This window comes from Hibiscus syriacus, unplaced genomic scaffold, assembly GCF_006381635.1.
Source record: "Hibiscus syriacus cultivar Baekdansim isolate YM2019G1 unplaced genomic scaffold, ASM638163v2 tig00110432_pilon, whole genome shotgun sequence".
In the NCBI taxonomy this organism is placed as follows: Eukaryota; Viridiplantae; Streptophyta; class Magnoliopsida; order Malvales; family Malvaceae; genus Hibiscus; species Hibiscus syriacus.
In genome coordinates this window covers 792,484-818,035 of record NW_024062735.1, presented here as the reverse complement: position 1 = coordinate 818,035, position 25,552 = coordinate 792,484, and the positions used below count along the sequence as shown (strand labels likewise).

The 25,552-nt window shown below is 34.7% G+C and overlaps 2 protein-coding genes across 2 annotated transcripts; one reads left to right on the top strand and one right to left on the bottom strand.

The window, feature by feature from the left end:
• Positions 1-7,236: 7,236 nt before the first annotated feature.
• LOC120125581 (mechanosensitive ion channel protein 2, chloroplastic-like) lies at positions 7,237-20,074 on the top strand. The gene is made up of 15 exons (XM_039143982.1): positions 7,237-7,386; positions 7,648-7,877; positions 7,971-8,030; positions 8,628-8,791; positions 9,112-9,235; positions 9,350-9,447; positions 9,576-9,689; positions 9,914-9,974; positions 10,231-10,380; positions 11,356-11,466; positions 11,662-11,750; positions 11,788-11,866; positions 11,972-12,085; positions 18,912-18,968; positions 19,087-20,074. Exons 2-15 carry the CDS (start codon positions 7,800-7,802, stop codon positions 20,020-20,022), a joined length of 2,235 nt encoding a protein of 744 aa, XP_038999913.1. The 5' UTR covers positions 7,237-7,386; positions 7,648-7,799; the 3' UTR covers positions 20,023-20,074.
• Positions 20,075-20,615: 541 nt separating this feature from the next.
• On the bottom strand, positions 20,616-24,734 carry LOC120125580 (O-fucosyltransferase 39-like). The gene is made up of 10 exons (XM_039143981.1): positions 24,364-24,734; positions 23,698-23,760; positions 23,479-23,560; positions 23,254-23,324; positions 23,019-23,107; positions 22,714-22,917; positions 22,216-22,486; positions 21,712-21,939; positions 21,416-21,613; positions 20,616-21,229 (listed from the first exon to the last, which is right to left on the bottom strand). Exons 1-10 carry the CDS (start codon positions 24,502-24,504, stop codon positions 21,020-21,022), a joined length of 1,557 nt encoding a protein of 518 aa, XP_038999912.1. The 5' UTR covers positions 24,505-24,734; the 3' UTR covers positions 20,616-21,019.
• Between the last annotated feature and the right edge of the window lie 818 nt (positions 24,735-25,552).

Sequence of the window (25,552 nt, the reverse complement as noted above, 5' to 3'; positions counted from 1 at the left end):
ATAACCACTGCTGCTGCACAGTGTTGGTTCCCTCTGCATTTTAAACCATGGTAATGACAAAGTCTGTTTGAAAAGCTTTGGTGAGCGTAGAACGGCAATAAAGTTAATTGCAGTGAAGACCCAATGCAGCATCGTCTGTCAAAAATATATATAACATCTAAACAAAACTAAAGAACACTCGACTCACAAGGGCACAAGGATTGCATTGAGGAATTTACAAAGTTTAGTCACATGGACAGTTAATCGTGAGATGTTGATAATGTTTGCAATATGAATCGTTGTCCTAGACCATAAAGGGTCACTCGGGAAGATCCAACAACAAATAGGCTGGAAGGAAGAAATGAAACTGAAATGGCACCAAACTCTGTAACTCTTGGAACATTGTGAACAAGGAAGCAACAGAGGTTCAGCTTGAGAAAAACATCATGTTACACATTTCCCGTATTTAAAGGAACTAAACTACAGTCTGCATATAGTCAATTGAACAGTAGAGGATGATCCCCATCGTTGTTGTTCATCATTACAGTTACAACTTACAAGTGTGCAGCTCTGATTTCATTAAAATCTAATTCCATCAAGTCTTTCTCTAATTTGAGTGATGGATGAAGCATTGAATGTTTGCAGTGGCCATGCAAGTATGCAATAGATGAAGCACTGATTTCATGGTGTTACACTGTAAGGACTTTAAGGAACCAGATTTGTCTCAATGGCTTCAAAGTACACAAAAAATATTCTTAAGTTAAGAAACAGCAAAACATATAGCTTTGGAAGAACAAGGAGCAACATCAATCAACTAGCCTTAAAATACTCAACAACACAGGTCAAATATTTATAGTTCCAATAATAAGCCGGTTCAAGGCGATAAAAGAGTTATTCACAATAAAATGTCTTGAAATTGAGGAATGGAAATAAATAATCTTATATAGGAATAAGGTCTTACCAGAATAGAACCCATTTGGGAGGTTTTCAATGGCACTCAAGAGCTTGTTATTGTGGCCATCCACAAGTGCCTTGCAACCGGGTTTATAGCAAGGAACCAGCACAGCAAATCCACCATCATTGAAATCCAGCACGTGGGTTCTTCCACCCAATGGACCAATCTGGACCTTCTGATTCATATCCAGACAAATGCAGACCGTCGGATGATAGAACCACCAGAAACATTCTGTATCAACCACTCTCCTCTCTTCGTTTACCTTGCCGCTTTCCGTTCCCGGGGTTATTTTTGCTTGGAATTTAACAGTTTCAGAATCTCCCATCCCCTATCAAAGAAGAAGTCATAGAACACAAGAAGACTCATTTGAAGAAGGTGTTTCTCTTTACTTCCACTGCCAAAAACCACCATGGAAAACCAGGAAATGGAACTGCCATTTTTTTAGAACAATCTAGAACTCCATAAAATTTAAGTAAAAAAAGGTTCCTTTGTCGGGCCGTTAACCACCAAAGTAGGAAGTGATCAATTGAGGTTTGATAATCAAGAGCAAAAAAAACAAGATCAAATTTTGGAAAGATATTAATGAATCCAATAATTTTTTAAATCATGCTTGAAGTCAAAGCTTGTATTTTAAGCTCAAGCAAAACTGTCGTCTCTTTAGATTTTTCTTAAAAAAACAATTCAAACCCAAACGAATTATCCGATCAAAGGGATATTTTTCCAACAACAGAGTTTCTTAAGTCTGTCGAGGTCTCTTGTCGGTGAAACTGGTGACGTAATATACCGGCAATTAGATTTTACAACCTTTACTTTAAGCAACAACAAAAGAACCAAATTCTTCTTTTAAACAAAATACAGAGGTGAAAAATCAGCTGTTTGATTTTGAATAAAAATACAAATGTTTCACAGGAAGAAATCGAAAAATCCAAGTTAGTGAAAATAGAACACACGTAAGGAAAAATAACACAATGGAGACTGCAGACGGAGAGAAAAATCAAAGGGAAAAAATCAGAAACCCTGAGAATCATTTTTGTCTCTCATCTACGTTTCTTCTTCTTTACTTTCTCTCTACTGTGACAATCATGAATCAAGCCACAGAGTTCGTTTCTAGAATTATAGAGCTAGTGTTTTATAATAATGTTTTGTTTTTGGTTTAAACTAGACTCATAGTCGATAAAGTTGAGTAAATTTTCATTCCAACTATTAAAGTTCAAAAATTACGTTATGGTTACTAACTTTATTAATAAAAACTATGACTCTCATTTAAATTGGTCCTTAAACTTTGAATAGTATAATTTCATCCCTAAACTATGACCCTCATTCTAAATTGATCCCAAACTTTTGAATCTTTTAATTTCATCCCAAAATTCAACCAAATATATAATCAGTTTCAACCATTGTTTAACCTATTTTTTTCAAATATATAATAATATAAATTGCTTTAACGATTTTATTATCAATGATGTGATTAGCATATACTTATAATTTGGGATGAAATTGAAATATTCAAAAAGTTTAAGGACCAATTTAGAATGAAGTTCCTAGTTTATGGATGAAACTAAAATGTTCAAAAGTTGAGGACTAATTTAGAATGATAGTCAGTTTAGGGATGAAATTGAAATATTTAAAAATTTAGAGATCAATTTAGAAGTGTCATAAATTGAGGATGCAATTAACTCTTAATAAATCACAAAATAGTTTTGTATCTATTTTATTTAGTAGTATATTAATAAAAATAATTGATTTTTAACTATAATCAAAACTAATTTAATTTTTAATAACTTTTAAATATAGTTAAATTTGAAATAAATTATCTTAATAAGTTGATTTTATTAATTAACTTATTACACTATTAAAATAGTTTCAATTAAATTATCGATTATTAACAAACTTATTGATATAATAATTAAAAATAAAAATAATATATTCCATTTTTTATTTATATATTTTAGAAAAAAGCTACAACGCTCGTCGAGCATGGATGAGCATCATTAACGATGAACACCATTAAATTAATTTATAAAACATTAAATTCTAAAATTCTAAACATATAATTATAAATTAGTTAAAAATCTATGTAATTTAATTAAATTATAATATTTGTAAAACATTAGTTTTTAGGATAAATTATACCATTGACCACCTAACTATTTACCTATTTTACTTTAACCACAAATTTTTTAATTTTATCAATCGGGTCACCTAACTGTTTAAATCTTGTCAATCAAGCCACCTATCATTAAATATTTAACGAAAGAGATGACGTAACAATTAATAAAATTTGTATAATTACACATTTAGTCCTTATTACTTACTTATTTTATTAATCTGATCATAACTTTTATGTAATTCAATAAATTTAATTCTCAATCCAATAGTGACATGTGTCACTATGTGATTGGATTTTTTTAATATTGTTTATTTAATAAATTTTCCATCCAATCCAATGGCACCACATGTCACCAATTGAATTAATGGAAAATAAATTAATTCAATAAATGTTGGTAGTGGGGTTTGAACCCAAGACGCGAAGAGAGGAAGTAAACACCCCAACCACTAAGTAGTACCATTCAAATAACAAATCTATCACGACATAATATTTATAGTCAATGACAATAAAAAAAGAGAAAATGACCTAATAAGAGCTTTAACATTGAATAATTGAATAATATGATAATATTATATATATATATATATATACAAACATTATAGTTGAATAATATGTGAATGTATTTTATTTATATTTTAAATCATTTTAATGAAAAATAAAATAAAAATAAAAATAATTTTAATATATTATAATTGAAATATAAAAAAGAGCTTCGTTGACTTAGAATTTTTCTGATAGTTGAGGGTTTATCATAGTAAGTATTTTAACTTATGTATTGACTTGTTTATATCCCGGTTAAAGTAAGAATTTTATATTTTATTATTTATTCATTATAGATTTGAATAAAATTTTTGGGAAACTTCATTTTATTGAATTAGTCTATTTTAATATAGAGTTATTAAATAAGATTAGAATCTGATTAACTTTATAATATTTTAAAATATAAGATACGATACATTTCAGTTCAATAAAATTAGAATAATGAATATAATTTTTTAATTTAAAATATGTAAAATGATACATTTCAATTATAACATATTAAATTCACTTTTATTTTAATTTTTGCATTAAATGTGATTTAAAATAAAAATAAAACATATTTATTAATCGATTATAATATTTGTTTATATATATTTTATATTTTTCATAATGTTCAGTTATTTAATGTTTGAGTCCTTATAAGGTCATTTATTACCATTAATTATATTATAAATTATATAGATTATGTTCTGTATACTTGACAAATTTAGTGGTCTAGCTTAATGGTTAGAGCACTCAACTTTTTAGCTTATGTCCCAAGTTCAAGCCCCATCAATAACAGTTATTAATATAATTTATTTTTCATTTATTCAATTGGTGACATGTGACATCATTTGATTGGAAATAAAATTTATTAAATAAAAAATATTTAAAAAATCTAATCACATAGTGACACATGTCACCATCAGATTGAGGATTAAATTTATTTAATTAAATAAAAGTTATGACAAAATTAATGGAATGTGTAAGTAATGAGGACTAAATGTATGAATATATAAATTTTATTAATTGTCACGTCACCTCCTCCGTTAATATTTAACGGCATGTAACTTGATTAACAAGATTTAAATAATTAGGTGATTCGATTGACATAATTGAAAAATTTGTGGTTAAAGTAAAAAGGGTAAATAGTTATGTGGTCAATGATATAGTTTACCCTAAAAACTAATGTTTTATAAATATTGTATTTTAATCAAGTTACTTTTAGATTTTTAACTAATTTATAATTCTACGTTTAGTACTTTATAATTTAGCGTTTTATATATTAATTTAATGGTACTTATTATTAAAGATGCTCATCCATACTCATCGAGCGTGGCAGTATCATCCTATTTTTATACTATTTTTAAACAAATAAGTTTCAATTTTATGTTATATTATTTTTTTAATAGAAGTAGCTTGTTTTATTAAAAATGAAATATTTATGATTATAATGAATGTTTACAACTATAATCGTAAATTAAACACATACTTAAGATACTTTTCTATAACTATTAATATAATAAACTAACCACTTAAGACCATACAAGGACTATATAATGAAAATGTTAAAAATCCAACCAAAATACTCGATCAAATATAATAAATATAGTTGACTGCATCGACAAATGTATCACAAAAGGGATGAAAACTACTAAAAGATAACCAACAAACCGTATATCAGAGTTAAGCAATGTGAGAAAACTATGCACGAATACAACCGCCTATCCCAATCCAATTCGATAGTCCAAAACATGAAATATCATTAGGATAACAAATAAACATCATCTTGATCAGCCAAGGAATCGTCAAATCTAATCCTGAGAAAAATATAAAAAAACGACTAAACAATAAAAAGCATACCAAAATGCATAAAAATATTTCATAAAAGCAGAGAAAAACATGTAACAAAGACATGATCATTAAAAATTTAAAATCAAAAAGAAAATAAAGACTTCATATAAAAATATAAGCGAAATAAAAAAGTAATATCGATCAACAGCCAACACTAAAATTAATGTTGTCGTCGACCAAATAAAACTGAAAAACAGTGAATGGGGCAAAGGAAAAAACCTGGAGGGTGAGCGACACAAGGAAAATGCTAATTTTTCTTGTTAATAAACCAAATATTAATTTTGATTTGTTTATTTGCATGTGTTTTTAAATTTATGATTTTAAAAAAATTTATGATTTATATTTTTTTTGCAAAATAATTTTTTTCATGTAAATATAATTTAAATATATAAATATGTTCTACAAATTAATAATTATTTTACTTATTTTATAAAATTATAAGTGAAAACTTTATACTAATTAATATGATTTGAAATGGTGTAAAATTGTGATTAATATATTTTCTTAGTTTTATTTTTCCCCAAAATCTTACTTGTTTATCAAGTATTACAATAAGAATGTATTTATATATGGATGAGTATTACTTGTTTATATATTTTCAGTGTACAATTCATATCGAAACACACTACTGATATGACATACTGAAACATACCATTAATTAAATTATTCTTATTATGTAAATAATAAAAAAGTAAACTATACGTTTAGTACATAAATGATCACTTTTGTTTTATTTTAGTATCTAATTTTTTTAAATCATATCTAACGTGTATTTTAAATCTCAATTTAATACATTGTCATTAAAAATTAACGATAATACTAACGTGGCATGATATGCCAAATTTTTTTATTTTCACATCACTTTTCTTTTTCTCAATCATATTTAACTTGTATTCTTATTATGTGATGATAAATGTCACCACCTATAAGGATAAAATGAAAGAAATCATTCTTACTCCCACTATAATTGAGTAATATTAAAAAAAGATCCACACTATAATTGACTAGTTAAGCTTTTGGTCATTAATTTAAAGTGTATTATATTCGAATATTATAATTATCAAAAAATATTTCTTTTATTTTTTTGAATAAATCGATTGTATTATATCTAAATGAAAAACAACAAGATGCTACAACGAAAAGAGTATTAACTTAAAATTTGCAAAATCTTCCCTATTAATGTCTCAATCATATAATCTATCTCGTATAGTGAACTTCACTAAATAAATATTAACTTAAATGATAACTTGACTTGACTCAACGATTGAGTGTAAAAATGATTCTTCCATTTTATTCTTATAGGTAGTGGCACATATAACTACTTAACCGATTGAATAAAATTAATTAAAAAATTCTAATAGAGAAAAAGAAAGGTGATGTGAGAATTAAAAAATGACATGTCATACCACATAAATATTATCGTTAAATTTTTAACAATGAGTATCAAATTGAAATTTAAACAAACGTTAAGTATGTTAAAAAATACAGTTTATCTACTAAAATAAAATAAATATGATAATTTAAATATTAAATATTAAATATATAATTTATCATTTAATATTTATATAATAAAAATAATTTAATTAATAATGTATTTTGATACATCGCATTAATAATATGTTTTGACATGAGACGTGCTGATTTCCCATATATATATATATATATTCATATTCCATCTTCGGATCCAATTTATTTCTCCGCCATGGAACACAACGTGGCAATCCACGTGGCTTAATATTCACCACCTTTAACAAAAACAAAACAAAAAATAAATAAATTTAGCGAGAGTATTATTTTGCGAATAGAACGGAATCCTTGTTCGCTCTTTCCTTGTGCCATTTCTCCTCTACGAATCTCCGCGAGGGGAGAAAAATATCAAGAAAGAGCCAATCTCGAAATTTCTGCAAAAATATTGTCGAAAACTGAAATTCTCCGCTTCAGGATAAACTGTCATTCCGTGGCCTTTCAGGTTTTCAATTTATGCTTATTTATTCTCTAAGAGATTCTTCATTTCCTTTTATGGAGTTTTTTTTATCGTTATTTATGTAAATTCGTTCCCCCCCCCCCACAAATTACTGCTCAAAATTATGTTTTATCATATCTGATTGGTGGAATTTTGAAATTTTCGGTATAAAATTTTCTCTTACAGGTTCCAGGAAAGTTTTATTGTTCTTGTAAATTGAATTTTAATCTTCTGTTGGCGCATCAAAGTTTTAATTTTCTCTTGCAGGCTCGAGGCTTGTGAATTGTGAGAAATTGAACAAGAGTTTCACTTTAATAATACCCATTCTGAGTTTGAAGCTTAGCTTTTATTGGAATATATTAAGATCTTATTGTACTGGTGATACCCTGCAAACGACTGGTTTCACTTCAAGTTCAACAATGTCTCTTTCTGGTTCTTTGCAGTTGTCCTATGATTTGGGACTGTGCAGGAACCAGGTATACAAGAAAAAGTTTAAGGTACAGGATTCCCCATGCCCATAAAGCATTTTGTATTCTGCGTTGCAATTTTATTTGTATATTGAAAACTTATTCTCTCTTTTATGTTTTCAGTTTCCATTTGGAAGGGGGAAGCTGGATTTATTGAGCCCCGACCTCTCATCCCGTGATTCGGTGTGATTTCGGTGCTTCTTGTTTAGGATACTATTTTTCTGCTATTTGTTAACTGTGACCATGAACATTGAATTGTTTAAAACAAGAAAAAGTGTCACTTGATTAATGCATGCATATGTGCAATATACACGCTGGATTTTGCTTCTGAAGTATTCTTAGCATTCTTATCTTGCTATTTGTGGTTTGTGTAGGATTTGGTTTAAGCCAAATTTATAATGGATGTTTTTTCTTCACGTATGAACAGAAATATGATATATTTTTTTCTTCTTGATATCACCATTTTAAAGTGCATGGAACTTGTAATTGTCTATTTCAATCCCTTAGTCTCTCAATATTTATCAATGCTGTGATTGTACCATGTTGTCATGAGTTTGCTGGATCTAAACACTAGATTTACGTTCTGTTTTTAAATATCATACAACATTGCATTCATAAAAGCAGAAACTTTTCATTCTTTTGTCTATATTTGTGATTACTCAATTGCAATTGTACTTTTAGATATAAATTATAGAGAGATTCTTTATTTAATGGCATTGGTGATTTATGTTCTTTAAGTGATGTTTGGGGATATATTTTCTTCTTCACTTCTTGCCACATTTCGTGCGACAGGATGCCTGGAGAAGTCATCTCTCCAACAATTTGTACAGGACAATGCATTCTGTTCCATACAGAGACAATGCCTTTAGGTGTCATGCTTTTGGAGTGCCTCCCCAAATTCTTGAACTACCTGGTGTAAAAACTGCGTCCATTGCATTGACAAGGTGCTCTTTTTCCCCTGCTCTGTCGTCAGTTTAAGTGTGAAGGCATATATACTGAACCTTCAGATTGTTGTGATCATTTTCATACTCAAAATGTGCTCGGTCATTAGTTCAGCGTTTCAAGTGTTAACTTTTTATTTAGGTTCAAGTTCTAACATATGTCTCTAACTATTATTTAAGAGATTTGCTTTGTTCTGCTTTAGATAATTGATACACATGGTTTCATGTTTCTTAAAACAGTACTGCTGCTGTGGTGATTATCTTTATGTTTAGTGACTACAATGTTTTTGTATGCATTTAATAATTAGTCCTTTGTAATACAGGTCATACAATAACTTACAAGCTAGTCCTACTGTTCTTAAGTTGATTCCAGCTGTTAGTATTATAATTTTTGCCCTATGTGGTGTTGAACCACTTATTCGACAGGGCAGAAACTTACTTCTCCATGTAAGTATGCGCCTGTGGGCTCTACTCATTCTTTTTTTGGTTATTACCATGGATCAAGAAACATTTAACCAGATTGGGTCAATGCATTATCTAATATTCTACGATTACCTGCAGAGGAGTGAGAGTAGTTGGAAGAAGAGTAGAACACATTATGTTACAACTTCTTATGTTCAACCTTTGCTTCTGTGGACTGGAGCAATACTCATGTGCAGGTTCCAAAATATTATATATATTTATATATTGAATGTAAAACGTGTCCTATATTTTTACTGTTATAAAATGCAAAATCTGTTTTCCAGTTCTTCAACTCAAGTCCATGTTATTGGTGTACTTCTTGCAGAACACTGGATCCATTAGTTCTCCCTACAGAAGCTAGCCAAATTGTTAAACAACGGCTTTTACATTTTGTAAGATCATTGTCAACTGTGCTGGCCTTCGCGCTTTGCTTATCGAGGTGAGCATTCATTCTTCTTTTCTTTTTTGGTTCTTGATGAGGATGGTCACTGACTTTTAAAATGATGAAGTATGAAGTACAGTTTGATTTGTTGTATTTATAGTGTTTCAGAATCTTATTCAACTGAAGTTGATATTTTATTGTTGATAATGCTTTTCCTAGTTGTAGTCTCCATGAAAGTTGTTTTGTTGACCACTAAACATGGTTAAATTTTTTTTATACAGAACAGTTCAGAAAATGCAGAGATTCTTCATGGAGACGAGTGAGATCAGTGATACAAGAAACGTTGGTGACATTGCTCTAACATAAACAAATTGATATTAATTGCTAATATTTAAGTAATTGCTATTGTTTGTTGCTAAAAATAGAAGTGTGTATGAAGTGCAACTCTGATGCCTCACAGTAGAGAGATACCTACAATACAAATTAGTTCTCTTTCATTGATTTTCTTTATTTACATATTTTTATGGTTGTTGCTAAGACATCCTGAACTGATGTGTGACCCTTCTAACTAAATCATCATCTCTTTCTTTTTTGGCAGATGGGTTTCCAGTTTGCAGGGAAAGCTATTTACTCTGCAGTTTGGGTCGCTGCTGTTTCATTGTTCATGGAGTTGCTGGGTTTCTCTACACAGAGGTGGCTAACCGCTGGAGGTCTAGGGACAGTTTTGCTGACTCTTGCTGGTCGTGAGGTACACCTGAATAACATTTTCATGTTAATGCATTACAACTTATATGCACATTGAATGTATGTTCTCCTTGATATCAATTTTTATCAATGTACAGTTCTTTCTTTTCTTTAGATAGTATGGGACTGGAATGTAAACTTAGTAACTTACAGATTTCAAATTGGTGATTATTCAATTGGAAAGAACTTTTCGTTGTAGGGTTTAATTGAGTAAGAGAAGATAGTTACCTTTGCAGGTTTGTTTGGAAAGGAACTCAGCTTTGAGAGTGAAAAACCTACAAATGGGAAATGACCTACCTGTCGTCTTGGTTTTGGAAGCTCTAACCATGGGAAATGATTAGGGTTTGCAGTTGAAGCTTGTAAATTGCTTTTGGTGTTTGATTTGGTAGAAGTTTGATAGGTTTAAAGAGACTGATTTAGTGTTCGCTGTAATTTTTGAACAATGCTAGAAAGATGGATAAGAAGATAAAGATAACACTTCACACCTACAGCTAAAACTTTCTTCATACAATTGGAAGGCATCGTAACTTATCGTGCATCAATAGCATCTTTGAAATTATATTGTTCTTGTCAACTGAAAGAGTTTACATACTTATGGTGTTCTACTTATACAATTTAGTGATGGGATACCACTGAAATTTGTTCTCTCTTAAAATATAACAGAAGGAAACCCCAAAATAAAATCTTCAAACTCAAATCATGAGATTTTTCAGCAAATTTAGAGATCGGCGAAATACCACTGAGAATAAACCCCAAGAAAACAAGAAATGATAATCTCATATTTTAACCTAAGGAAACATACAATTAGTTTTTGTTCAATCTTGTTCATTTCCTAAATCAGTCCAAGGTCAAACAAAGATCAACGGAGTTCCAAACTTTTTTGTTCCTATTCTATCCTGATCTCTTCTTTGATCCCTTTGTTACCTGTTTCAGTAAATGCATTTTCCAAGGCTTGACATTTTGTTTTTTGTTGATGTAGATATTCACAAATTTTCTTTCTAGTGCAATGATTCATGCAACTCGACCTTTTGTTCTGAATGAATGGATTCAAACAAAGATTGAGGGATATGAAGTTTCCGGTACTGTTGAGGTTTGTATCTGAGCCTTGTCTCTGAATAAGTTATTTAGAAAAAAAGGCGGAGCTCTTAGATATATACTTTACGGTTATAGTGCTGGTATTAGATATCAAAATTATGATTGGGTTTGCATGATGTAATTCCCTTAGTCACTTAAAAAAATGTTCCATCTGAGGATTTTCTTATGTTCTATCTTTTGCCATTTTTAGCATGTTGGTTGGTGGTCGCCAACAATAATAAGAGGGGAAGATCGTGAAGCAGTACACATTCCAAACCATAAAATGGCTGTCCCTTTTTTCCCATATGTATGGGGTAAGGGGGAGGTAAGATAGTAGGCTGTCCCTTTTTTCCGGTACTCATTGGCGCATTAAAACTCACCTGGCCATCAGTCACGTGGATGTCCATAAGATTAATGTAAGGAGTTATTTTACCATGTCAAAGTTTCTACTGCACCTATCGGAGACATTCAATTGCCATTTCCATTTTTATAGTTTTCTTGGATTGCTTTTGTCTATGCAGAATATAGTTGCTGACATGCGCAAGGTCTTGGCTAAGAATCCTCAGGTCGAGCAGCAGAGATTGCACAGAAGAGTATTTCTGGAAAATATCAATCCCGAGAATCAGGCTCTTTTGGTTTGTATCTTTAGAAAACCTTTCTTTATTCGCCACTTGATAAAAAAAAATTATAAGCCATGTCAAGTGACGCTAAAAGAATTAGCCTCATCCAGTGTCCTTTTTATATGCCGGTAATGTAAGTGTGATGTGGTATCATGCCTGTTCCACTCAAATCTAACCAACCAAAATGACATCTTTCAAATTGTTTACACTAGTGGGTACTTTATTTAAAAGTCCAATCATATTAACCTCTTAGTGAAAAATTCATTTAGAAAAATCAACTTCAGGAGGGTACAGAGAAAATGGAGAGAGCGAGAGAGCAGATATTCTGATGGCAAAGATGGAGAGGTTCATGGAGGGGGTACTTGGTCTGCGTTCGTTGATTACCTTAGTAGAAGAGTGAACAGAAGAACATTAGGGGAACATTTTAGTTATCATGGAAAAGTTACTAGGGTGTTTATTCCTTTTATTAACAACATACCAAAATACAAGGATTGTACGTTTGCATTCGTCCATTTTGCTAGCAGGAAGGATCTGTGCAATGCGGTGGAGAAGATGAACAATGTCAGGATCGATGGGAAGATAATTTCTGTTTCAGTTGCTAAATATGACAAGTTAGCTGGGATGAAGAATCGTGAAGGGAATACTGAGGAGGGCTTCAAAAGGGTAGAAAAAGGGGAGCGGAAGGGCAGACGAATGGCTTCTTCAGCACAAGTGAATGAGAAAATGGAACGAATGAACAAGTTCAATGATGGAAGAACTTATAGAGACATTGTGGTTGGGGTGAAAAAAGTTCCAGAAGGTCATCAAGTAAACAGTCAAAGGAATACAAAGGAAGAGAAGAAATCTTTGGATGTCTTTATTCCGATGGAAGAGAGATTATGGTTGAAATCTTCACTTACTGGCATTTGCAAAGATATTTTTGAAGTAGAATTTGTGCAGAAAGCCTTACGAAATGAGGGCTTCAAAGTTAAGGTGATAAGGTGGGGATGTGCGAAGAATGCGTGTCTGGTGGTGTTTCAGTCGGTTGATGAGAGAAGAATTGCAATGGAAGAAAAATGGGAAGCTTTAACGTTCTGGTTTGATATATTGGAGCCGGTGGTAGAGGAGGGGGGTATCCCATTAGCTTATTGTGCGATTTCAATAATTGGTGTCCCATTAATTTGTTGGTCGGTCCCGTTCTTTACTAGCTTAGCATCCAGATGGGGTAAGGTTGTAAAAATCCAAGATCAAATTGCGCATAGAGTGGATTGCAGAGTGGCGCAGCTGCTACTAAGGGTTGAGAGTCCTTTTGACATTCCAGAACAAACCATCATCACTACGTATGGGAGAAAATTCATGATTAAAATTAAAGTTGATGGTGCTGAGGATTTTTTCCCAGAATTAACAGATATGGAGGTAGAAGAAGCTGCAGAGAATCCATGGGAGGAAAGCTCTTCGGAGTGGAGCAATGAAGACGTGCAGAATCAGCAAGAAGAGCAGGAGGCAGTACAGGAGCTGTCAGTACCCCAAAATAGGATTGAGTATGGGGTTAGAAGTTCTCAACAAGGCAAAAACACAACTACCGAGGGAGGTTTGAATTTAAACATAGGAAGGGAAAATACATTTGACTTGTGCAAAGAAGTGACAGAAGTAGGTGATGTCTCTACACAGCGGGAAAAGTCAGAAGAAGTTAATGAAGGGAGAGAAAATGAGAAAAGTTTGGGAGGTGTCCTTAGAGAGCATGATATAGTTGACTGCGAAAATGGGCTTATTAGGGGCTCGGTTTTAAATTTCAGGAGTGGGCTGGAGCAAGAGGAGGAGAGATTAAGCAAGGGTGGCTGTTTCGAAATAACAGAAAATAATGCTGTGCAAGGTCAAACTCCTGTGCAAGTGGGATCTGTTTCCCTGACCTCCAAAAGAAATTCGGGGACTGTATCTGGGAGTAGATTGAGGAGGGGCATATACAAACATGTTTATTCAAGATCTAGGTCGAGGGGAACTAGGAGCTGTTTAGGTACAAGTTCGGATTATGTATTTGGCAACGAGGAGGAGGAGGGGGCAGAGGCATTGGAGAGCTGGAATGTTAGTAAATTGTTAGGGGTCACATTTAGAGGGGGGGGGGAAAAACTTTTATGAACAGAGCAATTCCATTGATTAAGGAGAGAGGAGTACATGGGGGAAATTAAGGGGTGATGGTTTCCAAGGTTTTGATAGGATATAGATGATTAGTTGGAATTTACTGACTTGGAATGTTAGAGGTTTGGGTAGGAGGATAAAGGCTAGAGCTGTAAGGAGGGTTGTTGATGAGATAAAGCCTTTAATTTTTTTCATTCAGGAATCAAAAAAGGAAGTGTTGACCCCGTCGGTAGTGAGGAAAATGGGAGGTAATTTGTTGACAGCTTCGGTAATTTCAGCAGCTGAAGGTTCTGCTGGAGGTCTGATTACTTTGTGGAATGAGGTCGAGTGTAAGGTTATAGAGGAGGTCATTCATAGGAGATATGTAGCAGTTAAGGGTGTTATTGATGAGGCACAAGGAGCATGTTGGTTTATAAATGTGTATGGTCCAAGTGTTGATTCAGAAAAGGAGGCGTTTTTTGGGGAGCTGTTATCATTCTTAGAGAATATAGACTGTCTAATGTGTCTTGGAGGAGACTTCAATGTGGTAATGTCAGAGGAAGAGAAGATCGGAGGTGCAGTTAACTTAGCTACAATGTTTGCTTTCAAAGATTTCGTGAGCAAAGCTAATCTTCTGGATTTGCCTATGGTTGGAGGCAGATTTACATGGTGCAACAATATAGATATCCCAACTTATGAGAGGCTAGATCGTTTCCTAGTGGACCAAAGATTTTTATCTTTGTTCCCTATGATCACTCAAAGACTCCTAGAAAGGTCTGTTTCTGACCATAACAGCATCTTGCTGGAAAATAGGGGCTGGAATTGGGGCCCTAAACCGTTCAAATTGTTTAATTATGTCTTGGAAGAGGATGGGTTTTGTAAGATGATGGAGGGAGAACTTGTCAAGCTTTGTGATGTGGAGAATAGGCAACCAATCTCTAGTGTACTAAAAGGAGTGCAGGGAGCAGTGAAGAAATGGTCTGGGAAGGGCTATCTTGAGATCCCTGGGAAAATAAATAGGTTGGAGAAAGAAATTCAGGTGATGGAACTTAATTTGCAACAAGGTCTCTCCATGGTGTCTATGAAGAACCTAGTGGAAGCAAAGAAAGAGCTGTGGGACTTGAATAAAAAAGATGAACTGATTTGGTTTCAAAAGTCAAGATTGAAGTGGAATTTGAATGGGGATAAGAACACCAGATTTTTCCACCAGTGTGCAAGAGGTAGAGGAAGGAGAAATAATATCAAATCCATCAAAGTTGATAATGAAGACATTTCAGATCCAAAACTAATTAAAGATTCGGTGGTGCACTTTTTCAAGGGGTTGTTAAACCAGGAAAATACATTGGAAGTTGAGGAACTGGACTTGGATTTTTTAAAGCTCTCGAATCAGCAGAGTATGGCCCTCGAGAAGCCTTTCTCTGAAGAGGAAATTTGGGGTGTAATCGCTAATTCGGATAGTAACAAAGCACCTGGCCCTGATGGACTGAATTTAGGCTTTTTTAAGAAGTTTTGGCCAAGTCTGAAGGAAGTTTTGCTGCTGTTTTTTAAGGAATTTTATGAGGGAAAGGAATGGGACATGGAAATCAACCACTCTTTCCTCTCTCTTATTCCAAAGAGGGACAATCCGGAGGGGCTTGAAGACTTTAGGCCTATTAGTCTTGTTGGGGGTTTCTACAAAATTCTTTCAAAAGTTCTAGCTAGAAGGTTAAGCTTGTGTATTAATGATGTTATTAGTCCATCACAATTCGCATTTATTCCGGGGAGACACATTTTAGATTGTACGTTTATAGCAAATGAAGGCATCGATTGTTGGAGGAAAAAAGGATTGAAGGGAGTTTTCTTTAAGGTGAACTTCAAAAGAGCTTTTGATTCGGTTGATTGGAAGATCTTGTTGAAAATAATGAGTAAAATGGGGTTTGGAGCTAGATGGAGTTCTTGGATGTATAAATGTGTTTCAACAGCTTCCATTTCAGTCTTGGTAAATGGCACTCCTACGGAGAAAATCAACATTACTAGAGGTCTAAGGCAGGGCTGCTCGTTATCCCCTTTGTTGTTCAATTTGGGAGGGGAATTGCTACATTTAATGTTGGTGAAAGCAGTGAACAAGGGGCTTTTCTCGGGGTTTGAATTAGGCTCTAATGATCGTTCTTTCATGTTATCTCATTTGCAATTCGCGGATGACTTAATAATTTTTAGTAAGGCTTTTAGTCATGATTTGGTGAATATTAGGAGGGTGCTTCTAATTTATGAACTGCTGGTGGGTTTGAAGTTGAATTTGTCCAAGAGTAGAATTTTTGGAATTAACGTGGGAGAGGAGGAGTTAGTTTCATGGGCAAAGGAAATAGGGTGTGTAAAGGGAGTTTTTCCATCGAAGTACTTAGGTCTTCCATTGGGGGCCAAGAGGAATTCTTTTTCCATGTGGGAACCGGTCGTACAAAAATTTTATAAGAGTTTGGCTGGTTGGAAGGCCAAGTCTTTATCTCTGGCTGGAAGGGCTGTCTTGGTCAAATCCGTGTTGTGCTCTCTTCCAATATACTACCTTTCTATTTTTCGGATCCCTATTAGCGTTCTCAACAAATTAAACTCTATCATGGCATCGTTTTTATGGGGGGAGCATCAAAGAAAAAGAACATTCATTGGATCAAGTGGGATTTGGTGTGTAAGCCAAAGAAGTTGGGGGGTTTAGGGATCCCGAATCTGTTGTTATTAAACAGGGCTCTTTTGGGGAAATGGGTGTGGAAATTTGCTGCAGAGAAAAATTCTTGGTGGAAATCTGTTGTGTGTTGTGTTTACAATATGGATCCTAATTCTTTGATGATCCGGAATTCTTGGACAGCTCGTACTTCTTGGATTTGGAGAGGAGTTGTTAAGAATTTCTTTTCATGTGATGTATTTGGAGACTGTTTTAGGAGAAATTTGTGTGTTAGAGCAGGAAATGGAGAAACAGTTAAGTTTTGGCATGATGTTTGGTTGGGTTCGGTTCCTCTTAAAGATAGGTTTCCAAGGTTATTTGCTCTCTCGAATAACAAAGAGGGTAAGGTTGCAAAATTCAGATTGCATTATGATGCGGGTTGGGTTTGGGATATTCAAACGAGAAGGAATTTGGTAGATTGGGAGGTTGAGCAGTGGCTGCAAATTATCTCTCTGTTGAACAACTCTTCTTTGTCCCTAGTAGAGGAAGATTGTTGGATTTGGTTGGGAAATGGAGAGGGCTGTTTTACAGCAAAATCATGCGTGAAAGCTTATTTTGATAGAGAGGGTAATGTTGAATTAGAAAGCAATTGGGAAAGATATGTTTGGAAAGGAGTAGCTCCACCACGTGTGGAATCTTTCGTTTGACAACTTGCTCATCATAGAGTTGCGGTGAAAGAGGAACTGCTGAAGAGAGGAGTTACTGGGGTTGAAGACTCTGTCTGCCCTATGTGCAGGAAGTACAATGAGTCGGTCGCTCATTTGTTTCTTCACTGCGAAGTGGTATGGGTTTTGTGGGCTAAGTTTTTAAAGTTAGGAATGTTTTCTTTATGGTTCCTGGTTCGTTGATGGATTTCTTTATGGCCTGGGATGATCTAGTGCCACTATCTCACATATGGAAGTTTATTCCAAGAGCAGTGTTGTGGTCTGTTTGGAAATGTAGGAATGAGGTGATTTTTCAGAATGGGAAGGTTGATCCAGCCTTGTTGTTCTTCATTACACGTTTCAGAACTGTTTCTTGGTTTGAAACATCAGTTAAGGATGTTCACTTTCATTTCGATTCTTTGATGGGGGATTTAAAACTAGCAGATCAACTTGGCAATTCGCATAAGAAGAATCTTCCTTCTTCCAGGTGGAGTCCTCCTCCGGAAGGGTTTTTAAAAGTAAATGTTGATGGTGCAATGGTTAAAGATTGGTATAAGGGTGGAATAGGTGGCTTAATTAGGGATGGCAGCGGGTTGGTGCTTGGGTCATTTTCAGAGAAGGTTGGGAGAGGTCCTCCTTTACTCGCTGAGCTTTTGGCTATTAATAGAGGGTTGATTCTTATTGAGGAAGTTGAAGCTGATTTCTTTCCAAATCAGAGGATCATTTTGGAATCGGACTCTTCTAATGCTCTGAAGTGGATTAATAATCCGAACCTTAGTTCTACTTTGTTCCAATCCTTGGTAACGGATATAGCTTCTACTGTGGAGAGGAAGGGTATTATCACAAGGCACATCTCGAGAGCAGCTAATTGGGAAGCGGATGAATTAGCTAAAGCTGGCATAGGCTGATTTTAGTTGTGTAATTGTTAAGGTGTTTTGTCTCGGTTGTTACTATTTAAAGTGTATTAGGGTGTTTTATGCTTTCAGAATTATGGTTGTTCTATTTTGTAAGAAGTTGTTGTTGTTGAGGTGTGGAGGTGTATTATTGTTCCTATTAATAAAAGTTAGAGGCACTCTTTCCCTCCTTCCAATGTCCTTCATGTTATGTTTGTAACATGGAGGATAAGAAGGGGGTTTTAATGAGGCCTTATTCTATCAAAAAAATATTAACCTCTTAGTATTGACCTTTTCCTAACGCCTTTAAGTATTTCCGAGCACTTTATAACCCAAGAATGTCCTCTTCTGGTAATGAGGAACAAATCTATTAGATTTTGCTAAACAGGAAAAGAAGAAATGTGCCCCTTGTTTCTGGCCGTGATACCTGACATATAAGATGTGTTAGTTGTGTTACTGTTGTCTCTATAGTCTATGCCTTATCATCCTTCTTTCCCCCTTTCTGTCTTGTTTGACAGATACTGGTGTCCTGTTTTGTAAAGACTTCCCATCTTGAAGAGTACCTATGTGTCAAGGTAAGAATCGTCCACCGAAGCTTATACATTTCAATATTCCCTGTCTTTGACAGTATCCTGAGTTAAGTTTGTTATATTTGAATGGATGCCTTATAAGTCTCTTTGGTTGATAATGCAGGAAGCTATACTTATGGATCTCCTTAGAGTCATCAGCCATCACCGTGCGCGGCTTGCCACACCAATTCGCACTGTGCAGAAACTATATGGTGATTCCGACTTGGAGAATATACCATTTGCAGACTTAATGTATAACCGTGATGGAGGAGCATCTAACAGGCCACTTTTACTGATTGAACCCTCTTACAAGATTAATGGTGAAGACATAACTAAAGGTCGTTCCTCACGTCCAGCTGGAGAACAAGACAGTAAAACCACAGTGCGGCCTACTGCAGACGCTAAAGTAGACAACAAAGCAGGAACGACACCAAAGCCCGACTCCAAGTCCAAAGGAACACCGGCAATTGAACCTGAAGCAGATGCCAAGATTGGAGAAATTCCAAATTCCGACACCAAGGAGGAATTTAAGGCAGCATCCGAATCAACATCCGATCCCAGGACAGATGATAAAGTGCCCTTGAAATCACCATCAAAATCTGTCCCCAAAACAAGTTCTAAAGCTGCAGAAGCATCTGGTCCCAACCGAAAAGTTCTGGATTCAATCTCTGATAATCTGCTCAAAAACAAAAAGGTCACTGACAAGCAACAGAAAATTGCAAGGCGGAGTAGCAAGTCGGATAATCCTTCAGTATCCTCACCAGAAACTGGTATAGACAAAGTTGGTGTACCACAAGAACAGTTCCAATCAAAGCAGGAAGGTGAGAAGCTGGCGGTCTCTCGGCCACCAAAAGCAAGACATGACTTGGAGGAAAATATGGTTCTTGGCGTAGCACTAGAGGGCTCAAAGAGAACACTACCTATCGAGGAAGAATTGCCTCCATCCTCAGCAGATGCAAAAGAACTGGCTTCTGCAGGCCGGAATGGAAACGGATCCACTACCGAGGACAGGAAAGATGGTCAGATACGATCCACTCTAAAGACCCTTGATAATCAGTGATGTATTCGAGACGTGACAATCGATCCTCAGAGGTAACAACCGATCTCTTCATGGATTTAAAGAATTGAATCAGATCAGTTACTTAAACTGGGAAGTGGCAAGTATATTTATTTTAAATTCAACTGTTTCATGAAAAATATTTTTAATTTTTAATATTAAGTGTTTAGTAAATTTTAGACTTCAAGAGTTGTTCGAGGCAAGCCAAAAAAAAGTATACATGAATAAAGAAGATAGAAAATTTCGAACCACAACCCAATTCAACATAGGCCGTGATCTCTATGTATATATTATTTTGTAATTGAAATTTGAACATTTGATCTTTCAATAATATCTATAAATTAAATAGATTTTATCTATTTTAATATTTAAATCCATTTTTGAATATTCGATTTCTATAAGGGAAATGGTCGGTCAAATTGTTTAATTCATCTGATGGAAAATTACAAATTGCTATCAACAAGAGCGAGCGAAGCATCGTTCATGTTCTGCATTGTCCATAACTACTATGTTGTCTACAAAAGTTCTTTCCTCTCCAGGTCTCAACAAAATAACCAGAACAACAGCATATTGCTTCCATCTACTGCGTTAAAACATCAAAAAATCTGTTGCAAAAAACATAGACGTTTGATGCAATTTTGATACAATAAAAAAGGTTGTACAGACAGCTTCACCGGTGGAGATAAGCAACAAACAAAGCTGAGATCCATCGACGACTTATGTAACATACTCTACTCCACAGTCCATGCTAAATAGGATCCCCGATAAATTTGATGCCGATAGCCCCCTTCTCGATGTAAATACCACTGTCAATACGCTACAACAATACCTACTAAGAACACTAAATGTAATGCATATATCCAAGGGAGAGAAATTGGGCTACCGCTTATTCATGACATCAATAGCACAAGCTGCAAATAATAGCTGCAGTAGTAAAATCAACAAGATATTGATAGTAATCTCACTTCTTTTAGCAAATAGATAACTGAGCATTAGGAACTTAAGCTCGGCACATGCAATCAGGCGCAGGATATGTATACAAGGACTGTTTTGGTTTCCTTAACCTGAGTTGCCCTAGTCTGTTCTGGTGCCCTTCTGCCACTGCCTGACGGAATTCAGACCATGTAATGTTTTTGTTAAGGAAGAGTTGGCCCAACAAAGCCATATTTGGTCTTATGGTCTTCTTGTTCTCGAAAGTTCGATGTCCCACCTGTTTGCATCATTGCAACTGTCATCTATTGTGCAACGGTTGAAATATATGCCATTTATTTAGCACAAGGGAATAACAACTATAGAATCACCGAATTTGCACAATATCATTTGAAAATTTAATACTGCCCTGCGGATTGCAACAAAATAAAGCACTGTTGCCTGTGCATTGGACAGAAAAACTCACCAATGCATTGTGCATGTTCCCAGGAGATGCAGAGACAAAGATGTCACTATGCACACCAACATAGTAATCAACTGCAGCTAACAAAGAAGCCTTTCCGTTTATATGAACCCTTTCTTCCGAAGAGGCAAGGCTCTTTTTGTTTTCCATCAGCGGAAACAGCTCACGTAGGGTGGAAATCCTAGCTTCCCCACCATATACCTAAAATGAATGGCCATTCGGTGAATAGATTGTAGGAAAACTGGACGTTATGTTTGAAGATGAGGAGATTGAAAATGAAAATTCCTACGATAAAGGACCTTGTGCGAGGCAAGATAAAGTCGGGTACTATTGTCGAAACCCAAAGCTGCTAGCAGCAGTCCGATTTCTTCAGGAGTCAACGGGCAACGCCCCTGGCTTCTCAACTCTTCATCAGTAAACTGAGAATTGAGAACCCTCCCTCCCCAAATTGTTTGTCGATACTTGGCCAGAGCCAATTTTTCAGCTTTACCCCCACCAAAATCACAGGCTGAATGGGCTGCCATATCCTGCACATGTAAAAGGCTAGTGAGTAAGCCGGTGGCCTAAAAGTTGCATGCATAAGTTATGCAGGCACACTGTGTACGATTTTTGAAAAATGAAATATAAATTTAACCAATAGAGTTATAGATTACGAGCAACAAAGCTTAAACATATGGAAAACAAAAAAATTACACTTCCGGTCTTTTAATAAGTTGAATCGCATTTCAAGGTAAAGCCTATGCAAAAACCGATGCCACCTAGTTAAAAACAGGTATACTAATCTACATATGAGCAGGGTATACCTTATCAAACCGAAGATGTACCACAACAAATTTGTGGGGCTTTTGTTTTTCATATTGATCAGTGGTCGCCCAGAGATAGTTACTGCTAACTGCTTCACTTTCACCAGGAGGATATCTGAGGCGATGGACAATTGCATCTCCAAGTGCTCTGATGTGCGGAACAAACACAAGAGCTTTAAAGTTGACTTTACAACGTAATTTCTGGATCTCACTCGGCATGTTGTCAAAAGATAAACGGTGAGAGAATGGAGAAATCGCAGCAATCCCATTACTACACAAAAATAAGACAAATTCATTAGATCGGACAAGTTGGCAACTGAAAGGAACTGAGCTAAAATCATTAAACATGCAAAACAGGTCAGCACACGTTTTCCAAATGGTCCATGACAGGAACAGGCATGAAAGTGTACTTGATTTGGACCAAAAGTCCTTAGGCCCGAAACTTATAAAAGAAACTAAAGTGCAGATTCAAACCGAATGTTTCAAGATGCTACCAACCTCTGTAATACGGGCAAGACATACTCGAGATACCAGTTTACAGATGCATGAACGGGTGCTCTTTTAATTCTGGTTGCCCGAGTAGCAGTGGCATAATACTCCCTTGTGCTCCAAGAGAATTCATCAGGCAACTCTTTGACTATTGAAACGTCATCCTTCAATACATTAATAAAGTGATCCACATCAAATATATCCATGAATGAGCTGCAGGGAAAATAATTACTTCAGAAAAATGGCCCCTTAAAAACGAGGCAAAAGCTGCACATTCCACCTGGAATAAGAAACTGAAAGGGTAAATTCCTTACCTCGAGTCTTGCCAAACGGGATTTACTTCAAGATGTGGGATCACAAGTGCTGCATTCAGTATTTTTGCAACCGCAACGGCATCACATATCTAAAACAACGGAATTTAGTATCTGATTATCAGATCGGTTGTCTGGAACATATAAGTGACTAAAATATTTAATCAGGAGGACTAGAATTACTGAATGTTTTCCGAATTCTCGACTATTCTAATGTATAATGAAAATGAATACCTACCCCCATTCTTTGCTGGTTGAGTCCACCGTCAAGAAACACCTGAAGATATCCTTCAGATTTCTGTGGCAATGCTGCATTAGGTAATCAAAGAAATCGAAGAAAAATTAAATATCGTTATCTGAAAATAATAGTTTAAAATCATCAATACCAAACCTGAGTCTCATAGCTCGAAATACCAACAATGTAGAGAAACCAAAACTAGAAATCTCATTACAGGTCACTCACAGAGGACATTTGCAGATTCAATAAACGGTCTCCACCCTTGGTCGGCCAAAGGAGCCCAGAGATCAGACTGCTCTCCATTGGACTGAAGAAGTAAATCAGACAGCAAAATTACAAGTCAGAATACATGCTGAAAAGGAAAATCACAAGTCACAACATATGCATTATACATGTGCAGGAACACGCACATACACAGATGCTACTTAAGGAACATCTACTCACACTTTCGCGTTCTAAGGCACTCCCGAGTAAAGATAAATGTCTAGGTTTAGGAACATTCCATTCCTGCAACAAGTGTCAAAGGGCACAATTAGTCAATTTCCTTCCCAAAAAGCAAATTATGATCATGTATCGTGCTAACACTAAGCACTCAGCAGCACAAATTACTACATTGATGACTTTACCTTATTTCCTGACGAATTGTAAAAGGATACAATCTCAGTTCCATGCACCAAAACTGATAAAAGTAGGAATTGTGCCCCCAAGACGATAAAGAATTGGTCTAACAGTTACCGAAGCTTGCTATTTTTTGTGAATTTGGGACTACTAGCAAAAGCCAAAGTTTACAAGAATGGAAGAAAAGATGAATTGTTGGCCACCAATTTCATTTTCCCAATTAAAGCAAATTAACCATATCTTACCAAGACATAAGTACTAGGTTGGCCTAATTTCCAATAAAGCAATCTGATTATCAAACAATTGGCTACATAATCTTGCCACTAATGCAAACTAAACTCAAACTGATCCTTTCTATCTTTAGTAACTGCAACTTTTTCATTTAACATACCATGAAGCTCCCATTTCCCATTTCCATGGATATTTCACAATGAAAAATTAAACCCAGAAGCCATATTCAATTGAACAAAAAGAACTCAAGTATGAACATACCGAGAATGTAGAAGGGGAAGCATGGGCGAATGGTGTGAACAAACAACGCCAAAGAACTGGGAAAAGCAACAGAAATAACCCAGAAACTGCTTCTCTCCGAAGAGGCTGATAACAATGACTATGGTAATGAAACCTCATCATGTTTTCCCCACCTTAAAGCTGAAAAACACAGATCTCCAAGACGACCACTTTCCTCAATTTGTTTTCTTCTATGTTGGCTTTGATTGGCATTTAATGGTAAGCAGTGAGCACCACTCAAATCAGCAACACACCAAAACAAAATCTAACCAACAGCCAAAAAAAAAAAGAAGCAGCGCAGCTCAAGCACCCAACATCATACGAATCTCTATCTATTGCTCTCTCTTTTTTTTTCTTTCTTTTTCTGATCGAATTCTTTCTCTCACTTTCAAGCCTTAGTTATGGCATCTCACATGGACACCTGTTCAATTTGATTATAGAAAACCGTGTCCTTTTTTTTCTAATGGGACCCCTTCCAAAAAAGATAAACCCATTGAAACCAAGCAACTCTTTTGTTGATTTACAGGGAGGACTTGGCTCGGAATATAAAAGTAACCTTGAGAATAGGATTTTGGAAATGTATTATTAATGATAAGGATATGATATTTTGTTTAATTTATTTGATAGTAATGTTTTTTATTGAAAAAAATATAAAATTATATAAAAATAAATTTTATCAAATTGAATTTATGGTTTATATTTTTTAGTTATTTAAATTTTTATATTAAATTAAAAATATTTACATAAAATTCATATAATTAATTTTATCATGTTATCTAAATGTTATAAAAATATTATACTTAACATATTATTAATATAATTATTATATTAAATAACGTTAAAAATTTTACATAAATAAATATTTTGTATTCAATTTGATCATAGTATTAAATTGATTATTTTAATAATTAAAAACTTGTTTAAGTTAATAAATCATTAATTGAGAGTGAGAATCTCTATTTTAAATTAATAATTAATAATTTATGGTGAGCAATTCAGGGGAGTGAGAATGGAACAGATTTCAGCACCTATTACCGGTGCACATAGCAATCAAAGGACCAGGAGCTATAGCCGCGGAACATACAATAGGATAGAAAGGCACTGCCAATCACCTTTTCTAGATCAAATCAGCATATGGGTTAAGACTTGGCCCGTACGAGGGTAACAATGA